Genomic DNA, 22,539 nt, shown 5'->3' on the forward strand with positions numbered 1-22,539 from the left:
AAGCCGAATACAAGATGGTGTCTCTTGCTGCTACAGAACTTAAGTGGATCTCTTATTTACTTGGTGAAATAGGCATTCCTCAACCAGTAGTTCCTGAACTCTATTGTGACAACCTTTCAGTCGTCTATCTCACTGCCAATCCTGCAATGCATAATCAGACTAAGCATTTTGACACAGATTTTTATCATGTCAGAGAGAGAGTTGCACTTGGTGTTCTGGTTGTCAAGCAGATTCCGAGTACTAAACAGCGTGCTGATGTCTTCACTAGGTCACTACCTAACCAACCTTTTTTTATCTGCATTTCAAACTTGGTGTAGACCTTCTCCCAAGTTTGAAGGGGTGTAATAGTGACAGACCTACTTCTGCGGATGCAAAGGATAAGGCCTAAGATCATTTGAACACGAAAAATACAGAAGTCCAATAAAAAGAAGGTGATATAGGTCGTCCAAGTGTTAAGCCCACTACGGTGACAAAATTTTCTCACCTGAAACTATCCACATTCTGCAACGGTAACAGAGTAACGACAAAATGCGAATCCATTCAAGCTGGTCTTCGTACGGGAAATACAGCACACCAAATCTTGTTATGCAACAGATTTAACATCCTCAGATTGTGAGCTCTCACGTGACAGACCTGACACGTGTCACTCCGATCCTCACCTTTTGCTTTTCTGCTTTTCTCCTTTCTTCTCTATATAACTATTGTAATGCATTGGATGTAAGGTTAAACAATAAAGGTTTAATAAAGTTATTTTATTTTCTTTCGTTTTTCAAACGCTTTTAGGATGGTCTGATTTCTTGCGAAAATTTCGTGAAACTCCTCACCTCCAGCTATTGTGACTACACTCGACATGATTTCAACTCTGACGGTTTAAAAAGATCCACTTGTATGGATGCCAAGAGTTTTCATAGAGCTCTCATATGTCTAGGGCTTGTTTTCTCTGAGGTACAGGCATATCAGATTGGAAGATGATTCATTATGGCTAACCATCCCATAGGGTTTGGATGTTTGGAGCTGGTACCTGAAACCTTTTGCAAGCTTGTTGCCCCGACATGCATTTTCATGCACTGGAAGAAAGCCAGACGGTGGCTAAATGGGACGACATTGTTTCATTCTCCATGCAATTTTTGGCGCTATTTGATTGGCCAGTGTTTTACCCAAGCCTACATTTCTCATTCAAGAAAAAGAGTTCAGGATACTCTAATTCACGGAGCTGCATCTATTGTTAGCCTTCTACTGTGGGCAGGTACTCTCGTTGCTTGTCTTTTTCTCTTTGATGTGGGTTTATGATGCTGCATCTCCACTATTCATAAGTATTTACAGCGTTCTTATTCGCTGTTTGCTAAGTTTTCTTTGTTCTGTCTCATTGCAAAAAAAAACCATTTTACAAGGGCAGATGTTTGACTGCTTGACTCTTTGCTCAGTGGTGTTAGCAGTAAGCCTTTTTGTGGTCTTCAATGTTGTTGTTATGTTGTCGATATTTCTCTTTCTCGTCTTCATTTTTGGAGTGGCCTTATTTAATATGAAAAGCTGATTAGATTCATATTGATCCACGTTTTAGTCTAATGTGAGTCATGTGACCGATAGTTTCAGATTAGACACTTGTCAAACATGAATTCATGTTGACTCCTTTCTTTTTTTCAACATTTAGTCTTTGTATTGATGTTACAGGATCCATAAAATGACACTTGTCATCTGTTACACTCACTTAACTATTTGTTATTTTTTAATTCATCTTAAATATTATATGACAGATTTTGATTAGTTATAATAGAAAAGGATGAATAAAGAAATTTATCCTTAGAAATGAACCCAAAATTTTTTCTTGTTTTTTCTTTTTAAACACTCTTACACCCGTAATCTTACTTTTTTTTTATACAACTATACACACATTTCTAGTAACATTCATTGAGTTCACATGATCTAGCATCAACCATAAATACCAATTCACAAATAAAAATCATTTTTTTAATATGAGGATTTATATTGGTTTAAATTTAACCAGAAATAGTAAAACCGGATCAATTAAATGAATGGCGAAAATCTTATGATATAGTTAATTAGTCATCACATTCATTTGTGAAAATTGTTCTGATTTGAAAGCAATTATTTACACTTGATACAATTATAGCGTCAATTAAAAAACTGAAGTAGAAATTTAACATCATTTAGTATAACCACAACAAATACTAGCATTAATTATATCAACTGATAAAAAACCTGAACATATAATTTTGGTATCAACATATATTTACATTTCTTACAACAATCTCGATTAATTAAATTGACAGAAAATATTTGTGAATTCGTCAGATATCTAAAGTTTTGGAATGGAAGGAATTGGTTACAGTTGGATTTCAATTCCAGAACTAATTTCTTATTAATAGAAACATAGAAAGTAGTTAAAGATTGGTATACGATGATTTTTTTTTTTGTGGTATGACTTATAGCAAAATATTTCACCTTTGATTTTCGTATGGTATTGGACCATGATATGCATTAACCGTACATAAGGACTGAAATATACTATTCAATGCATGATTAAACAGTTTCTTTACCCGTATATACAATATTCTTCAATATTTATAAAAGTTCACAGATATGATCATCGGAAAGGAGAAGTCTTCCAACATTAGCTGATTTGATTGTAAAATGTTCCCACACGTTACAAAATATTTCAAAACTTATAATCTATCCTCTACATCATTAGCTCACAATCTATCCTTTCAAAACTTTGATAGAAAAAGTCACAAAACATTCAAACATTAGATATATAATTTTTTTTGTTAGTCTTTGATTTATAATAATATGTTTAAAAGCTACGTTTTACGTAAATATCTCTCTGAATTTAATCAAAGCCATAAAGCCCCAACGCGTTTAAGCATCGGAACGAGAGAACGATTGAGATGAAGACTCGTGACTTGGGTATCTCTAAAATATTTCATTTTAATTTCAATTAATTATTATCCGGCCATAAGTAATATTATATTCTCAATTATTTTTCCTTACACCATTAAAGAATACTTATTTTTCATTGCACAGGTGTACATTTCTTAGATGCATTGCTGCATGTATATAAAAATATGTTAAATATAAACATGGGAAAGGATAATCCAACGGTTGCTGAGTATTTGTTTGTGTTATAACGGTTACTGATTTTATTAGAAATACACTCATAGATTACACAATATGTATCCGAAAAATCTCTCTCTTCAAAACTTAGATAGACACATAACGGTTACTGATTTTATTAAAAATACACTCATAGATTACACAATATGTATCCGAAAAATCTCTCTCTTCAAAACCTAGATAGACATAGCAATAACTCATACATACTTTCATGCAGGCCGATCTTGAGGGCAGGCGAGGGAGGCGATCGCCGCGGGCATCTACTCTAAATAGAGCATATTTTTTGCAGCATCCACTATAAAGGAGCATATTTTTTATTTATGCCTCTTTATAAACAAACTTTTGATCCATAAGATGTATTGTATTTATAACCCCAAAAATCCGACTCCTAAACCCACTAGATAAAGGAAAACCTAAATCTAATCCAATAAGGAAACCGTACCGTGGGGAGCTTCGTCCCCCACACCCCCCAAATGAATCCACGTCCATTTATGACCCGTTACAATCCTCAGCTCGTTCTAGTAGGTCTTTTTAGTTATCTTTATAACCAGAAACACACAAAATAGATTAGCTTTGTTATCAATTGAAACAGCTATGTTTGAAAAACTCGACTACGACAGTTTAATGAACGATTTTACACGGAAAAAATGCAAGAAAATCTATATTTCAGCAAAAAATTATATGTTTTATTGGATTTTTTTCTTTTCTTACAAACCGTTTATGAAGTATGATTGTTTTATAAAATCTTTGTTTTATTTTATTATTATTTTAATTTTGAAAAAAAAATATAAAAAAACATATTTTTAAAAGTTAGACGCGGGCATCCAAATGGATTGGTCCGGCACTGTAAACTTTTGTTTTGGTCACTTTGAATTAGTATCATCATGATCATTACGTTATTAAGGCCATAAAACCCCAACGCGCTTAAGCATTGGGACGAGAGAGACGATTGAGATGAAGACTCATGACTTGATTGGCTCCAACTACGAGCTGACCTCCTATGAACACCACCGGCACAGTCGGGCTGCAGCCAAGCTGAGCCAATGCCTGCTCTATCTCCTGTCCTCTGTTGATATCATCGAGCTCATAGATCGTCGGGTTGACGCCAAAGTCTAAGAAGAGAGTCTTGATTGTGTGAGACATGCAGCAAGAGTTCTTGCTAAAGATCACTACCGACTTCTCGGAGATCATCTTTTGTAGCTTCTCCATCAGTGTTATTAATTACTTGAAAGTTTGTTCCGAAAGCGGCTTGCAAATGATGAAAAGTGATTCGTTTGAATCAAAATGGTAGATTAGAGATGAACACTGCAAAGCTAGAAAACGTATAGAGAGATGGTGATATCTTTGGTGAAGATGAGAAGTAACTTTGAGTTTAATAATTTAAATGAAGTAAATGAAGTAACCATTAATGGTCTATAAGGGTCCATTATATATAGCTTTCTTAGGTACGTAAGCTTTTCAAACTATGGATTAAATGTAATGAAAACCTTTTTCTAAGAGAATCAACTTTAGCTTTTGTGCCTCTTGCAGCTAGAGAATAAATAGTGTAACTATCAATTAATTGGGTAAAACGTACAGATAACAAAATATCTTAGGTTAGATGTGAGGAGTATTTGATACGGACGAGCCATGTCATATCTTGGTATATATATTTCCTTCTATCACAGTACGTAATGCTAGTGGCGGAGCCACATACGTTGAGTGGGGCGTTCCCCCCAATGAATTATAAAATATTAGTGTAACTTGTTAAAGCTTAGTGTTAATGCCCTTTTCATGAAATCATATATGTGCCCTCAATAAAAAAAACTTCTGGCTCCATCCCTGGTAATGCATGCATATACTTATCACATAAACCGGATTGGTCAATACTCCTAACTAAGTCAATATTATATACAAGTTCACTAAAAATGCTTGTATATAATAAGCAAAAAAATGTTATCGGAAAATTGTCGGTAAATGCTCAAAACATTTCCGAGGAATTTCTGCAGAAATAATATTTTAATACTTTATATAACGTTATATATTATGAAATAAGATGTATAATATAAAATCTTAAAATCCTGGCCTTTGACATGTACACATGATAAAATGTTATGTGTACGGCTTTAAAGCTGCATCTCCATCCTTTGCGAAGACTCGAGATCGTATGGTATATCTTCAATTTTTTATGTGTGAGATAGTATACGTGGCCTCTTCACTTACAGTCAAGATATTTTCTTTATTCTCACGAAAATTTCTTCATAAATCGATTTTAAGATAAAGCTAAGTTTTGTATGATTCTTGACATCGCAAAGATTCGATCTCATTCCACGAGGGTAAGGCTAAAAGGAACAAATTTAAAATGGCCTAACTGTGATCCAGAGAGCCATTATTCATATACTACAACTTGCAACGTGATTGTAAGCCCGTACATATATGCCTTACGTAAAAATACATATTATCTTCTTTTTTTACGAAAAGTACATATTATCGCATCGTAAAACTGAAAGATGCTGCAAATCTCGAATAATTCTGTGTAAATCACGCATTTGAATTGCGAAATGTTATGAACATTAATACACATATTTGCCTATTTTACAAGTTACAATGTGCCCGTGCGGTAAACATCCTATCTTTCAACAAAAAGAGAAATAAATTAACTTTTTATTATTTATCAGAAGAAGAAAGAATATGTTTAGGGCTAACGTCTCCGCCGCTGATGCCGATATCACAAAGTTTGGAGATTTGACGGAGTTTTCTCCGCGGCCATTGAAGAAGCCGAAGGCAGATCCAAAGGTGAAGAAAGAGGTTTTTGATTGTGGATATTGATTGTGGATATTAACTAAGGGGTCAATTCGGTAAATCAGATTGGAAAAGTATCTTATTAACAACTGAAATCGGGATTATATAAGTAAGTTAGATCGGAATGTATTCGACGAGCTAACAATTACAAGATATATGAAATAACCATTAAGGTCTTTGTTTCTCGGTTTGTGGTCCGGTCCCCTTGAACAGTGTCGATTACCTTTTATTTATAGTGTATTAATGACCTCGCTCTCTAATTTTTCCCTTAATTCCACCGATTTTTGGTGTCCGGCCAGAATTGGCAGTGGACTTTCATCAGGCCAAACTCATTCTTTAGTATAAAACATCGTTAACCAATATTTATTGGGCTGATCTCAACTTATACCACTAACAAATATTTATTAGTCCGGGGTGCAATGTATACCACTAACAAAGATTCCACCACAAATACAAATTGTAAAGTGAATTGGAAGGATCCGGAATACTGAGACAGCAATAGATGTTTTTGGAGGAAAATTTAAAAAAAAAAAACGAGGTAATATCCCTTTGATTTAGGGTTTATGTAGATCATTTTAGATCCCCCTGTGTTATTCTATTAATCTGTGTTTGGAATATTCAATTTTTTTGGTGTTTTGATGAAGCTTATTAAAGTGAAGCAAACAAAAACATACAAATGATGTATGTATGAGTTAATGTTATGTCTATGTAAGTTTTGAAAAGATAGATTATGCGGATACCTATTTTGTAATCTGTTGGAGTATTTTACGGTAAAATCAGCTACCGTTGGATTCTTTTTTCCCATGTTTATATTTATATATTGGGAATATTCAATTTTTATGAAGTATTTGTACTCATGCTAGCATGCATCTAAGAAATGTAAACATTTGCACTGAAAATTTTGTATTTTTATGATGTAAATCGAGTGTATATTATTATTAATGCATTACATGCTCCAATACATAATAATTTAAGATGAAATATTTTATAGGAAAAGAATACTGTATATATACAAATGAGGTTAAAAATGATGACGAGTTTGAATCAAGTTGTGGCTCTTTTCTATAGAAAGCCTGCATGCATCTCCTTCCTTCGTGAAGACTCGAGATAATATGGTATATCTCCAGAATACTCTGATTCTTCTTTTTCTGTGTGGTAATTTACGTGGCCTCTTCACATACATAATACATTCAAAACACTTTCTTTATTCTCACGAAATTCTCCTCATAAAACGATTTGGCATAGCTAAATTTGTATGATTCTTGACATCGCAAAAAGATTCCATCTCATTGAAAGAGGATAAGACACAATGGAACAAATAATTGAATGTGGCTCAACTGTGATCCGGAGAGTCGTTATTCATATATTAGAAAACAAGGTCGTTATGTTCATAGCCCGTACAATTCTTACGTAAAAGCACATATTATCGCATCGCATCCAATTCCACTACTACGCCATGCATTTTATCAAAACTTGCATTTTTTAGATTCTTTTTTTTTTAGATTCTCATTCAACTTCCGGATTGTACACTCTTATTTGTGGATGTTCAAAAAAAAAAAAAACTCTCTTATTTGTGATCTGTTTCATCTGTAGCGTAGTGATTTATACTAGCTAGTCTCGATTATGCGTTATCATGAGTTTAAATCGAATATATATTATTGACAGTACGTACCGTGCCTCATGTTGTAAAAAATAGTCATTTTCCTTAGGCCACCAAAATCCTAGTATAATATTAGAGGTCCACATTTTTTTTCTAATTTACCTTATACATGTGTAACATGCATGTAAATGGGCAGTGCCAAATTTACAGTGTATAATGCTGCAGTAGCAGTGCTAATTTCGTCATATTTCATTTTTGCTTCGAGTTCTTACTTAGTCAACTCAAAAATTTTAATTTTCATTACGAACCACTATATATGTTAACAGAAATGGGTTTAAGCAAAAACTCCTACAAACTTATTCACTGATAGATTTTTGTAACAATGTGAGTTAGCTTATCTGGGAGGTAAGGATTTTCACCATGTATGTCAATTTTCTATTTTTAATATATTTGGTAAAACGAAATCTTAAATCTGATATCAATATGTTTAGTTATCTTATAATGCATTGATCTTCTGGCTACTTTGTTAGTCACAAGACTCACAACGACACAACCCTTCCCCTCGTCCCAAGTTATGGCATTTGTCAGTTCGGATATGTTTAACCCACCCAAAATATATAAACGAAATCACTTTTCGAAAACATGAAAATTCGATAAATATTCTAAATGGTTAATAACGAAACAACTACATTTTCAAAATATGATACATTTATCATCTATATCTCATTTCTTTTTTTGGAAAGGTTCATATTTATAATTATAAGATTAACCTTTAACCAAAAAATAAATATGTATCTATACCAAAGTATATGATACATATAACCATGGAAATTCGAAAATTAAAGGGGAAACAAAACTAAAGGGAGTGATCCAACGATCAATTTTATTATAAAATATGCCCACAAACAAAACAGGGAGCTCATAATCTATTCTTTTTCGGAACTAAATTTTTCAAGCTCATAATCTATCCTTTCAAAACTTAGATAGAAAAAACATTCATACAAGTATGTTTTTATTTTTTTGTCATCTTTGATTAGATTCATTAATTACATTATTATTACTAATATCAGCAAGCTACGTTCCATACGTAAGTATGCTTTTTCATTTTATCAAAGCCATAAAGCACCAACGCGTTTAAGCATCGGAACGAGAGAACGATTGAGATGGAGACTCATGACTTGATTGGCTCCACCAACGAGCTGCCCTCCTATGAACACCACCGGCACAGTGGGGCTGCAGCCAAGCTGAGCCAATGCTTGCTCTATTTCCTTTCCTCTGTTGATCTCGTCTAGCTCATAGATCGTTGGGTTCACTCCAAAGTCTAAGAATAGAGTTTTGATTGTGTGAGACATGCAACACGAGTTCTTGCTAAAAATCACTACTGACTTCTCAGAGATCATCTTTTGTAGCTTCTCCATTGGTTTCGTTATGTGAAAAGGTGCTTGTAAAGCGGCTTGCGAATGAGAAAAATGGGCTGTGTTTTAATCAAAATGCGAGATTATGGATGAAAATAGGAAAACTAAAGGACTTTTAAAGTTAGTAGTGAAATTGTTGGGTGGATATGAGAAGTGACTTTGAGTTAATTTATGTGTTTGATCGGTTTGATGTAGAGAAGTGTCTCTAAGACTCCTTTATATAACTTTCTATCATATCATCATGGGTTCGATGTACGTAGCACTTTTTCAGAGAATCAACTTTATTGCAAGGAATAAGGAACACATTTTTCAAATAACAAAAGATTATGATAGTGGGAGTATACGAAATAATTTGAGGCTATGATCGTTCACACATTCTTGACTTTTTAGCTCTTTCAGCTAAAGAATAAAACTAATTCGGTAAAACGTACAGCTAACAAAATCTCTCTTAGATGTGAGGAAGATCTGATACGGACCAATCATGACATGTCTTTATAGTACGGCAATATATTTTTATTAAATTACGTACATATAATCAAGTTGATGCTACATAGTACATAGTTTCCATTAAAAAAATAAATAAATAGATTGGGACCCGTCGATCTTAATCTCTCTAATATCTATGAGATTAGTTGCAGTGGCTTGTATAGAATCGGCCATGTGTTGAAGTTTACATGAAGTAATTGTTTTCAGAATTTCCCTTTATTTATCTTTTTTTTTGCTTACTAATACAACTTAAAAATGTTTAAAACTAGGTTAAATAAAAAATGGCCTATACGTATGCAAGTTATTTTATGATGAAGCTTCTGTGAGACAGACGGGATCTAACATTTGCCATAGGTTCAAAACTAGAGCTCTATTTCTTGGAAGACTCGAGATCGTACGGGTATATCTCCAGAACAATCTTTATTTTTGTTTTGTTGAGGATTACGTGGCCTCTTCACTTGCCATCCCCCCCAAAAAAAAAAAAACAAAATCGATTTGGGAATAAAGGTAAGTTTTGATTGATTCTTGACATCGCTAAAATTCGATCTCATTCTATGACGATAAGGCAATATTGGAACCACATCATTTTTTCTTTTTCTTTAGGTTTGTATTTTTTGGATTAATTGAAGGTGGCCCAACTGTGATCACGGAGAGTCGTTATTCATGCACGGAAAATTACGTACAAGGTCATCATATTCATAGCCCGTACATGTCTTACGTAAAACAACAATATGGCCGGTATGATCGCATCTAATTCCACCCTCGTACCATCTTATCACCTTACACATATTTTGTTTGGTTCAAGTTAGATTTACAAATTTGCTTATAATAAAAATTTAGTTTGATGTAATACTTTTCAATATATATAGTAAGAACGTACATATAGTTTTCAATTTTTTTTATTTAACTTCTGATTATTATTTTTATGAACAAACATAATCAAAGTGAAGAGCATTACATATTACATAAGGTACAAAGGAGTAGTAATAAAAAGAAGCATTTTCTGGGATCTCAGCTTTTGATAAATAAAAAGAAGCATTACATAAGTTATATGTAGTTTTCAATTTTTTTTCGAGAAAACCAAACTAAATGATATTGAAACAAAAGAGTTTATTGCCAAGAAGAAAAATTAGACGTGACAAATATGATGGATATATATAAATTGTTTTCACGTAAAAAAATTCGAACAGAGAAAGGGAAAAAAATAGATTAAAGTTTGATGACAAAAAAAAATTACAACTATAAGTCTATAGTGAAGAAATAATTGAGGAGACAAATAAAAAAAGAAAAAACGATTTCTGAAAAAAATATCATAAATGTTTTAACACATATCATATATGGACTCTTATACCGGCTCATTAGGTCCATCAAGGCATTGTACTTAATCTAGATTCCCTATGTACTCTATATATACATTCTAGTAATTAATAAAGTTTCTAAGTTTTCACAACACGTATTATCAGCACGATAAGACTCTCTGAGCGAAAAACCCTAATAAATCCGGCCACCACCAAAACCCTAAAAGCAAGTCGAAACTTAAAAGACGCATATCTTCCAAACCGTGAGGAACCAGAAGACGATCTACATATCAAATCGAAGCCCTCGACGAGACGAATCTACTGGTGAAAACCGTTTGTCGATCCAACGTCGGACGCGCCCTCACGCACACTTACAGTACACGACGATCAACCGAAAAAAAAACCAGATCCGAGTTTTTCCTTCTTCAACCAGCAGCTTCTCCAGTTTTGGTGATCAATCCTTAGAATTTGTAGCGGCTAACTGAGGTCTATTAGCTCCCAGTTTCATTAGCCTGTCAGAAATCCAAAGGTGGAAAAGGTATCTTCTAAAACTGAGAGCCATAGAACCTGTTGTTTAAACACTTCAAAACCCTATAAAAAAAAAAAAATCGATCTCTAATTGATTGAAAGTGTTTGATACTCTGATGATTGATTGATAACTTGTTGATTGATTGTTTAAATTACAAGTTTATGCATGTTCAAAGGTTTTAAACTCGTTTTATAAAACCCTAATCTACAAAAACCTAACAACCGTTTTTGGCCATGTTCATGGCATAAACCTATTCGATTTTCTTCATGTTTAATAAGCTTGTTGCAGCTTATTTGATTGTTGATTCTCTTGCTTGAAACACTTGATTGAATAAACTAAGAAAATCAACCCTAAATCCTAAGCTTGATTCACGATTTTGTAATCTTCAAAATCGTAAGTCATAATGCTTAAACCCTAGTCCTTTTCACGTGATTTCTTTGTTGTCCTTGTGAAATTATTAAAACCATCGACCACAGATCCTATAGATCTCGAAATCACATCCAAAATATGTTTTCCAAACCGTTAAAACCCTAGATAAAACCCTAATCATATTCGGCTCCCCTAGGGTTCCTCCTAAACCGCCTAAAACCGGCTAAACCTGGTTCTCATTAACCGAAATTATATTCGGCTTTAACCGATTAAATCACAGCTATTAAACCGACATCATGTTCGGGGTAACTAAAACCATACCCTTTAAAATTTACTATTTCCGAGAAAGTTCCCTCTAATAGAAAGTTTCCTCATATAAAAACTTTCCTCATATAGAAATTTTCCCGACATAGAAACTTTCCTCATTTAGAAAATTACCCAAATTAGAAACTTTCCAAATTTAGAAACTTTCCTAAAATAGAAATATTCTCAAAATAGAAAGTTTCATCATCAGCATTCAAAATTTTCTCAAAACAATCCCTAACAAAATCAATCTCATGTTTCAGATGTCAAACATTCAGAAATGTGAATTCGAGGCCCTTTACGTCTCCGGGGATAACTACCTCGAGTGGGCCCTAGACATGCGCTTGTTCCTTGCATCGAAAGAACTCGATGCGTGTATTACCGACGGTAACACCGCATCCCGTAAGGGACAGTCTCAGGCGATATGTCACATACGCCATCATCTGGCCCCGAGTCTTAAGCAGCAATATCTCACTCTTGAGAATCCACTTGAATTGTGGCAAGCGCTGAAAAAGCGATATGACCATCAGAAAATGGTCCAGTTGCCTCAGGCAGATTTCGACTGGAAGAACCTTCGGTTCCAGGACTACAAATCCGTAGATGATTACAACAACGAACTCTTTCGTATTGTTGCCATCCGGAAACTCTGTGGCGAGGATGTGACAGATAATGATCTCCTCGAGAAAACATTATCCACATTCAGCACAGAGAATGTTGTGCTCCAACAACAATACCGTGCAATGAAACATACATTGTACGAAGACTTGTTGTCCTGTCTTCTCCTCGCTGAGAAGAATAACCAGCTGCTTATGAGGAACAGCGCTATGAGGCCCCCGGGATCGGCTCCTGTCCCAGCTTCTCGTCAAGAGTCCTACCATGTTCAACCCGATAGATCCTCAGATCACCGCCGTGGACGTGGTAATGGACGTGGTAATGGCCGAGGACATGGACGTGGAAGACGTGGACGCGGACATGGTCGTGGCAACCGACCTAACCTCAGTTATGGTCCTGGTCGTGGTCGAGGCATCACCAAGCCGACCCGCCACACCAACCCCGATCACTCTGCTTGTACCAGATGTGGGATGTTCAACCACCCAACAAAGCAATGTCGCACCCCCAAGATCCACTGCGATCTATACCAGAAATACGGAAAAGCTCCTGCTGAAGCCAACATGACTCAGCCAGTCGATGCTGCTAACCTGGAAGGTGACGACCTCCTTGATGATGAGAACACCACAAACGAGCAGACCGACCCCATGGACTATGAAACAGCTGATCTCCTCGATTAATTCAATCATCTGAAACTCTGATACAATTTGATTTTGTTCTTTATTTTTTTTTTTCATTTTGGGATTTGTTTCATTTTTTTTTCCATTTGCCTTTATTCTCAGACACTGCTTTACTTTATGATTTATCACATTTTCTGAATTCCTCAATACTGAATTCTATCTTCTATTCATAATGAAGCACACCAGCAAATGGAAACCATAGTCGTAGATAGTGGATCCAGCCACACTATCTTAAGAAACAAAAGTTACTTCATAAACCTAACCTATCAAACCGCAAATATTAGCACCATCGCGGGTCCCTCAAACCTTATCGAAGGATATGACCATGCCTATGTGTTGCTATCAAATGGCACACAACTTGAAATACCAGATGCTCTATATTCTCCTAGTTCGAAGAGAAATTTTCTGAGCTTCAAGGATATAAGACAGAATGGTTTCCACATAGAAACCCAAGGTCAAGGGAACAAAGAATCCCTCCTAGTCACTAAAACCGTAGACGGCCATAAACAAATCCTCGAAACCATACCCGCGCTCTCTACTGGACTTTACCATGCTAAAGTCAATATGATTGAAGCTAATACCACTCTCAAAGCCCGGTTTACTGATTATACTATTTGGCACGACCGGCTCGGTCATCCCGGTGCAAATATGATGCGTAAACTAATTCAAAACTCTCAAGGGCATACCCTCAAAGAAAACCGAGCTTATCCTCAACACCTCATGTGCACAGCTTGTTCTCAAGGCAAATTGATCACTCGGCCTTCACCAGTTAAAATCTCTAAACAAACACTTCATTTCCTAGAAAGAATCCAAGGCGATATCTATGGACCTATACATCCATGTTCCGGACCATTCCGGTACTTCATGGTCCTTATAGACGCATCGACCCGTTGGTCATATGTTTGTCTCTTGTCCTCTCGGAACCAAGCCTTCGCTGGGTTCTTGGCCCAAATCATAAAATTGCGGGCCCATTTCTCTGACTTCCCACTAAAGACTATCCGCCTTGACAATGCTGGTGAATTTACCTCACAAGCGTTTAATGACTACTGTATGGCCATGGGGGTAACCGTGGAACATCCTGTAGCACATGTCCATACTCAAAATGGATTGGCTGAATCATTCATTAAACGCATTCAATGGATAGCCCGACCATTACTCATGAGATCAAAGCTCCCGGCCTCAGCATGGGGACATGCAGTATTACATGCTGCTGAACTCATACGCATCCGGCCATCTAGTGAACACAAATATTCCCCATCCCAACTACTCTCGGGTCATGAGCCAGACATCTCCCATCTCAAAACATTTGGGTGTTCAGTATATGTACCCATTGCTCCACCACATCGAACCAAAATGGGACCTCAAAGAAGGATGGGAATATATGTTGGTTTTGACTCTCTCACCATCATAAGATATCTCGAGCCAACCACTGGAGATCTCTTCAAGGCCAGATATGCGGATTGCCAATTCGATGAATCGGTATATCCCTCTTAAGGTGGTGAGACAAACAAGCTGGTCAAAGATCTTTTATGGAATCAAACATCATTAAATTGGCAAGATCCTCGGACTCTAGAATGTGATTCAGAGATCCAAAAGATTATTCATTATCAAAAGCTAGCTAATCAATTGCCAGATTCCTTTGCTGACCCGACCAAAGTAACCAAATCGTACATCCCAGCTTGTAATGCACCAGTACAAATAGCTGTCCCAACGAGACAGACTCAAGTTGCTACAGAGTCTGCACCACGTCTCAAACGGGGCAGACCTCTCGGTTCCAAAGATAAGAATCCCCGGAAATCAAAGAAAGGTGCAATAACCGAAACCGGGATTTCTGCAATATCAGACATAGCCGCGGCTGAGACTCAATCTAATGAACCCTCAATGGAAGTTCGGGACGCCAAATCTCCAGGTTCAGAAGATAACAATGAGATCTCCATCAATTACAATATGTCCGGAATACAATGGAATCGAAAAGAAGTCGACTTAAATGCACTCTTTGCATACAAAGTAGCACTTGATGTTGCGCTTACGCAAGAGGATCTAGAACCCACGTCAATAACACAGTGTACACATCGAACAGATTGGCTAAAATGGAAAGAAGCCATAAACGTGGAGTTAAAGAGTCTCAAACTCAGAAACGTGTTCGGTCCGATCATCCGGACCCCATCACACATCAAGCCAGTGGGCCACAAATGGGTCTTTGTGCGCAAAAGGAACGAACTCGGTGAAGTCGTTCGATACAAAGCACGGCTTGTAGCACAAGGATTCTCACAGAGACCCGGAATCGATTATGAGGAGACTTATTCTCCAGTGGTGGATGCAACAACATTCCGATTCCTCATAAGTCTGGCCATAAGAGAAAATCTTGATCTGCGGTTAATGGATGTTGTAACCGCATATCTCTATGGGCCCCTGGACAACGAAATATATATGAGACTCCCAGATGGCATTGAACTAAAAGACAAAAATGCATCTCGAGATCAATACTGCATCAGGCTGAACAAATCCTTGTATGGACTGAAACAAAGTGGGCGTATGTGGTACAACCGCCTCAGCGATTACCTCATCAAAGAAGGCTACAAAAATGACCCCATCAGTCCATGCATCTTCATCAAGAAGTACTCAAACAAAGGATTTGTAATCATAGCAGTATACGTGGATGATCTAAACATCCTCGGAACATCTGGTGAGATCTCCCAAACAGTCGACTGCTTAAAAGCAGAATTCGAAATGAAAGACCTAGGCAAAACAAAGTACTGTTTGGGATTACAACTTGAGTACATCAAAGGAGGAATCCTTGTGCATCAATCGGCTTATATCGAAAAGGTACTCAAGCGATTTAATATGGACCAAGCTCACCCATTGACCAGCCCAATGGTAGTTAGAAGCTTAAGTGATGACCCTCTTGGTCCCAAAAAGGATGATGAAGAAATCCTTGGTCCTGAAAAGCCATACCTCAGTGCTGTAAGAGCGTTAATGTACCTGGCTAGTCACACTAGACCAGACATATGTTTCGCCGTGAACCTCCTCGCTCGATATAGTTCATCTCCAACTCAGAGGCACTGGAACGGTATAAAACATCTCCTAAGATACCTTCGAGGTACTCAAGACTTAGGACTCTTCTATACTAACCAAAATAAAGATGGGTTAGTCGGCTTCACCGATGCAGGATATCTATCAGATCCGCACACTGCCAAGTCTCAAACTGGCTACGTTTTTACGCATGGAGGAACAACCATCTCTTGGAGATCAATGAAGCAGACACTCACTGCCACTTCATCAAACCATGCTGAAATCCTAGCCATTCATGAGGCTAGTAGGGAATGCGTCTGGCTGCGCTCCATGACTCAGCACATCCGCAGAGATTGTGGTATGGACGAAGACACACAGCCCACGGTGATGTATGAAGACAACGCGGCATGCATAGCTCAGCTCAAGGAAGGATATATCAAAGGAGATCGGACGAAGCACATTCTACCGAAGTTCTTCTCAACCTCAGACTGGCAGAAGGACGGCACTCTCAGCGTTCAGCAGGTCCGATCCAGTGAGAATTCAGCTGACCTCTTCACCAAATCATTGCCTACTTCAACACACCGGAAGCTCGTCAAACAGATAGGAATGTATAGACTTAGAGATCTGCAGTGATGCTACAATCAGGGGGAGTAATGCGTGTTGTACTTTTTTTCCTTCACCATGGTTTTGTCCCACTGGGTTTTTCCTGGTAAGGTTTTAATGAGGCAACATTCCCCAGCGCATTATCGAGATCCCGATTGAGTAGCTGACCCGGTTCACTCATCCAAGGGGGAGTGTTATAACACATATCATATATGGACTCTTATACCGGCCCATTAGCCCATCAGAGCATTGTACTTAATCTAGATTCCCTATGTACTCTATATATACCTTCTAGTGATTAATAAAGTTTCTAAGTTTTCACAACAATAAACATTTAGAGGAAAAGAGATAAAGCAAAATTTTGAAATACTAAAAAAGGAAGAAAAAAATTCATTTCTTTTTAACTTCAAACATTTATGCAAGGGATTGAAACTTTGAAAAATGATTAAAAAAAAAAAAAAAATTGGGTACTAGTGGGAGAATCGAGCTTGAAGCAGGGAGTGTATTTACCTCTGGTTTCAGAAGTCGTTTGAATAGCCCCGGTTTTTGTAAAACGACGTCGTGTACCTTTCTCCTTCTCTGCTATTTTGGCGATTTTGGCAAAGATTTTCGTTCTTCCTTCTTCCTTGTTCAGCGGTTCTTCCCTGTAAAACCCTAAATTTCTTGTAAGATAGGCTTCCGAAAATCTTACCGACAAAATCATCGTGTTTAGAAAATTCAAAGCAAAATCTGAGAACAAGGTTAGGTATTTTCTCTTGCTTGTGTAATTTTTTTCGTGGGTTTTCTTGTTCTGTGTAATTTGAGGGACTGTTCTAGATTTGGGAGTTGTTCGACTACATTTTCGATAGGGATCAGAATCGTTGATGTCGATTTTTGTTTTGTTGTGCGATTTTATAGGTATGCATCGATTGTAGTGCGAAGAATCCGACATGGGCATCGATCACATACGGGATCTTTCTCTGCATCGATTGTTCAGCCATTCATCGTAGCCTAGGTGTTCATATCAGCTTCGTCAGGTGAAACCTAGGAACAATCTTGATCCAATTCTTGCTTACATTTTTGTTGATTCTGGCTTGAAAGTGTAACATTACGTTGAATTATGTTCCTTGCCTTATTTTCTCTCGATTAACACCAAGTACTAATTGTTTTTTTTTTTTTTGGTATAGATCAACGATTTTAGACTCCTGGACCACTGAGCAGCTCAGGGCAATGATATTTGGTGGCAATAACCGAGCTCAGGTGTTCTTCAAGCAACATGGATGGACAGATGATGGTGGAAAAATCGAGGCTAAGTACACTTCAAGAGCTGCTGATCTGTATAGGCAGATTCTTGCTAAGGAAGTTGCAGAAGCCATTGCATCTAATGGGGTTTCTTCTTCCTATGATGTGAACGAAGACTTACCTCGTAAAGAAAGTTCTTTTGTGAAACATGAAGCTACCAGTGCCACTAAAGCTTCCAATACATCTAACAAACCCATAAGGATAGTAAAAACTGGTGGTCTTGGTGCACGGAAGCTTACTACTAAGGTAGTTCTCGAGTTCTTATCTGGAATATGAACGTTTCTGTTCTCTTGTTTAGATTAAAAGATTATAGATCTTTTAATATGTAGCAAGAGGAAATTCATTATGACCAGAAACCGGAAGAGTCTGCGCCGCTTATTCCTGCTGCATCTTCGACTAATAATTGCGAATCATCAGCTAAATTTGAGTACAACGAAGACTTGCAATCTGGAGGGAAAAGCGAAGAGCTTAGCCATGTTGCTCCACCAAAGCCTTCATCAAGCTTCTTTGCAGATTTTGGCATGGACAGTGCCAAGGAATCAAGCTGCTCCAGCTCTTCGAATGGTCAGGTAAGCCGTGTGTCTTTTAGAGAAGGCAACACATCCAGCTACACAGTCATCTTCTAACTAATATCTTTGATTACTAGGTTGAAGAACCGTACGAAGCAAGAAAGAAGTTCTCAAACGCAAAGTCAATTTCTTCTGCTCAGTTTTTTTGAGATGAGAATACATCTCCTGATCTCGGATCAAAAATTACCCTTGAGGAGGTTAAGTAGATTTTCCTTTTGCCACCATATATTATCATGTCAAAATACCTTGTTGCGATGATCCCTATATATTTAATGATGTCTTCTCTTTGATTTGTTATGTTTTGGTAGGTGAAGAAAGATTTCTAGTCGTTAGTGAACAAAGCCGAGAAAATGAAGGAGAAGCTCGTTGCAAGAGTACTTGGAGTAGATGTTTATGGCCTGCGTAGGCAAGTGACAGAGTTAATGCAGAAATTGCGTGCACCAAATGCTGATGACATCCCTTTTGCCACCCGTCGAGAATGGGTCCACAGAGCGTATCCCGTAGTAAGTTTCTTACCTCTCTCGGTTTTTTTTTTTTTTTTTTTTTTTGGGAGCTTTTAATTAACACTAACTGTTCTGATAAACCTACTTCTTGGTCGGTTGTTTCTAACAGATTTATGATGCTTTCTACGATCTTCGTGAAATTCCCATTTATGGAGCCATACTTGCGAGTGCCCGACAGGATATGTTGGCCTTACTGTTGGAATTACATGGAATTGAACCATTCTCTTATGATGTGGTTCCGATCAATGCAGATTAAGCAAAGCGTAATAAGCGGTAAATGTAAGAAGAATGGTAGCTTATAGATCAGTTGGTCAATTGCTTTCTTCAAGTGATGAAAGTTTGTTTATTTGTATTGTTCTGAAAAGGGCTTATAGGTTAAATAAAAAGACTATGTAAGACCACCTTTGGTTACAAAATCCATGTGAGAAGCCTGAAATCCAACAACTATGTTAAATTTTATGCACATGTCGATGTACTTAAACGTAGGACGAAGTTCATCAACGTTGTGTGTTTTAACTAGGTACGCAAGTTGCAGTATTCAAAAACAACAGAACACATAAAACAACACATTACTTAGCTTAGAGAGCTCAAGACATGGCTAACACCTAAAGTAATCAAAGTGTCTTATGGATAGGAAGTAAATCAGCGTACTGAACATCTTATTAATCAATCAATCATGGAGTGATCTCCTCTCCGGCCTTCTTGGAGACATGGAGAAACTCAGTCTGTTTGATGAGTTCGAATATATAAATGTCACCAATCAATAAAAGATGCTCTCGTTTACCACTTTTAGTCCATCTACTTGAGAAGTGTGCCCGAGTACCCCTCCCCAAGCAAAACAGCTTTCCATCCATGAAAGTTTTTTCTTTCGAGTGATGAACCGTGAACAGAAAACCGAACCAGAATATGATCAAGTGCAACACTGGAGTACATATCTTGGGATATTGAAACTCAATTAGGACTCTCATGAGCTCTTCCACTTACTCTCGGTTCTCAAGAATAGTTTTGATGAACTCTTGGTGCAGATGAACTTGAGACAAATATTCACATGAGGCAATGAGGCTTCAGTTCTACCCATGTTCTCTTTGAAGTTTGAGAAGACTTTCTTTTGAGCCTTGGTAAGAAATCTACCGAGAAATGGAAGTTTAGTTTCAATGTTAGAAGTTTCATTCCCTTTCAAAAACCTTTGTCACTCATCTTTTTCTTTACTTCCTTAAGACACTTTTCAATTTCCATTTTGCTAGAGATCACCAAATCTGTTCTTGGAAAGGGAGATGAAGTGAAAGAGGGAGAGAGATTCGAGAAAGAAATCAATAGTATATAGTGAAATATACACTATATTCTAATCGTTGGTTTTATATGATTATTAGTTTAATATGAGAATCAAATATGGTTATTTGATGTTATTTCCCAATCTGTAAAGATTAAAATTGGAGTGTTTTAAAATCGAAACCAAAAATACAACCATTTGCATTTCAAATTACCTTAATTAGAATACATAAAGAAAAAAAAAGATCATTATTCGGTGGTGCATAAAGTATCGAAGTTGCTGAATACACTAATTTTTTAGCCTCTCTTTTTTATGCCGAGTCAGCTTCCTTTGTTATATCGATCGGCATTTCCTATGCAACACAAAAAAAAAAAAACAAGTTTTGTAAGAGATTTTCTTATATACTACTCTTCATGATAATGAGAACAAACTAACTAACAATAAAGAGTCGTGCAGGCCGCGAGAGCGGTACCAAATATCGAGGCAAACTCTGAGTACTAGATATGACCACAAAAAAAATCAGGGGTCAAGGTAGGCCCTCGTCCACCAAGCGGGACACGATCCTTAACCTTAAGCAATTGCCAATATCACACTGACACATTCTATATGTTAAATGAATTTACATACCTCTTTTGCATCAACTTTATCTTCATCTTTTAAAGCCGGAATTTCATCGTTTTCCACTGTCGTTGATTCGTCGTTTTCTGCGGTCAGGGTTTCTTCAACTTCTAATTCCGTTGTTGTGGGAGTTTCTACATCTGATTTTGGTTCCTCAGCCTCAGGAAGTGGAACTTCAGTAGTGTCAACATCACCATCATTCATACCATCGTTTTGTTCCTCTACTTTTTTCTCTTCCTCTACCACCGTTTGAATATCAGTATTTTCTGTTAATAGACGAACCCAAAAGAAACATATATGTCAATATTTTCTATATAACAAACCTCACAAAAATAGTTAGATATATAACTAAACATCAAATTAACTTCACATTTCCAACGTATTATAATATTATATTGTTAAAAACATCATAAAATTATATAAACATCTCAACCAAATAATTCATTAGATTATATTATTTGCATACCCTTTTGTACATCAACAGGCAAAACATTCTCATCCACATTGTTAACCGTCTCCTCCGTCACAACATTCTCCGGCGTTAACGCTCTCACCGGCGGCGAAATGGTCGTTTCCTTTTCCTCCGTCACAGCATTTTCCGGCACTATCGGTGTCACCGGCGGCAAAGTGATCGGTTCCTTTTCCTCCGGTTTCTTCGTATTATTTTCTACGGCGGAGATGTCGTTACTTTTCTGGCACCGGCAGCTTTCTTGTCTTTTCATTGTCTCGCCTTCTTTGCCTTTCACTGATTCAGCTTCCGAAGGTTTTCTGATCGTCTTGGTGATTCCGGTAACAACATCGTGTTTTGATTTTCCACAACCCATTTTTCTTAGAGATATTCCTCTAATAACAAATTCTTTTGCTACAAGAACGCCCTTTATTTTTTTATTTGTTCTTGTTTGTATTGATTCAATGAACAGAAACAAACAAAAGAGTAAGGATTGATGAAGAAAAGATGTATCTATTGATGAATTTTTATTGAAGGAGAAGAAAGAAAACCATAAACTAATTCCAGTTATTGGTTTTTTTATTTCACTTTTGTTAGAAAAAAGTGAACTTTTGTTTTAGTTATTGTTCGGTGTGACACCATTCTTTCCACCAAATTTTTATTTTTTATTTATTTATTAATAGAATAGAAAGGTTATGTTTAGTTAGAGGGGCTACGAGTACGACAGAGAGGTGCCCTACACTAAAAATATTAACGGAAAAAATAGAACATAATAACTGTTAGAATATATGAATTATTCGTTATTACTACAAAAGAGATTTCAAACTGATTTGAATGAACAAGATGTATAATACATTGAGTGAAAAATGAAAAAAAAAGGGTCGAATTATTGAGTGAACTTGATAGAATTAGCTGGACGAGGAGAGTTTGTATAAAAATGGTTTCTCTTTTCTTTTGTAAAAGACAATATTCACTATATATAAAAATGGTTCAATTGGTGAAATAAATAAATATGTTTAATAATGGCGCCAAG

General features: G+C 36.7%; 2 protein-coding genes and 1 pseudogene across 2 annotated transcripts; 1 reads left to right on the forward strand and 2 right to left on the reverse strand.

Moving 5' to 3' along the window:
- Positions 1–8,420: 8,420 nt before the first annotated feature.
- Positions 8,421–9,100, reverse strand: LOC18028457 (monothiol glutaredoxin-S4). The gene has a single exon (XM_006414413.2). It carries the CDS (start codon positions 8,929–8,931, stop codon positions 8,623–8,625), a length of 309 nt encoding a protein of 102 aa, XP_006414476.1. The 5' UTR covers positions 8,932–9,100; the 3' UTR covers positions 8,421–8,622.
- An 8,385-nt stretch (positions 9,101–17,485) lies between these two features.
- On the forward strand, positions 17,486–19,594 carry LOC112082236 (annotated as a pseudogene).
- A 1,156-nt stretch (positions 19,595–20,750) lies between these two features.
- LOC18028458 (phosphatidylinositol transfer protein sfh5) lies at positions 20,751–21,882 on the reverse strand. Its single transcript, XM_006414414.1, has 3 exons — positions 21,525–21,882; positions 21,068–21,324; positions 20,751–20,792 (listed from the first exon to the last, which is right to left on the reverse strand). The coding sequence occupies exons 1-3, from the start codon at positions 21,880–21,882 to the stop codon at positions 20,751–20,753; spliced, it is 657 nt and encodes a 218-aa protein (XP_006414477.1).
- Positions 21,883–22,539: the final 657 nt, after the last annotated feature.

The sequence above is a fragment of the Eutrema salsugineum genome, unplaced genomic scaffold (assembly GCF_000478725.1).
Source record: "Eutrema salsugineum unplaced genomic scaffold, Eutsalg1_0 scaffold_1, whole genome shotgun sequence".
Taxonomy (NCBI): domain Eukaryota; kingdom Viridiplantae; phylum Streptophyta; class Magnoliopsida; order Brassicales; family Brassicaceae; genus Eutrema; species Eutrema salsugineum.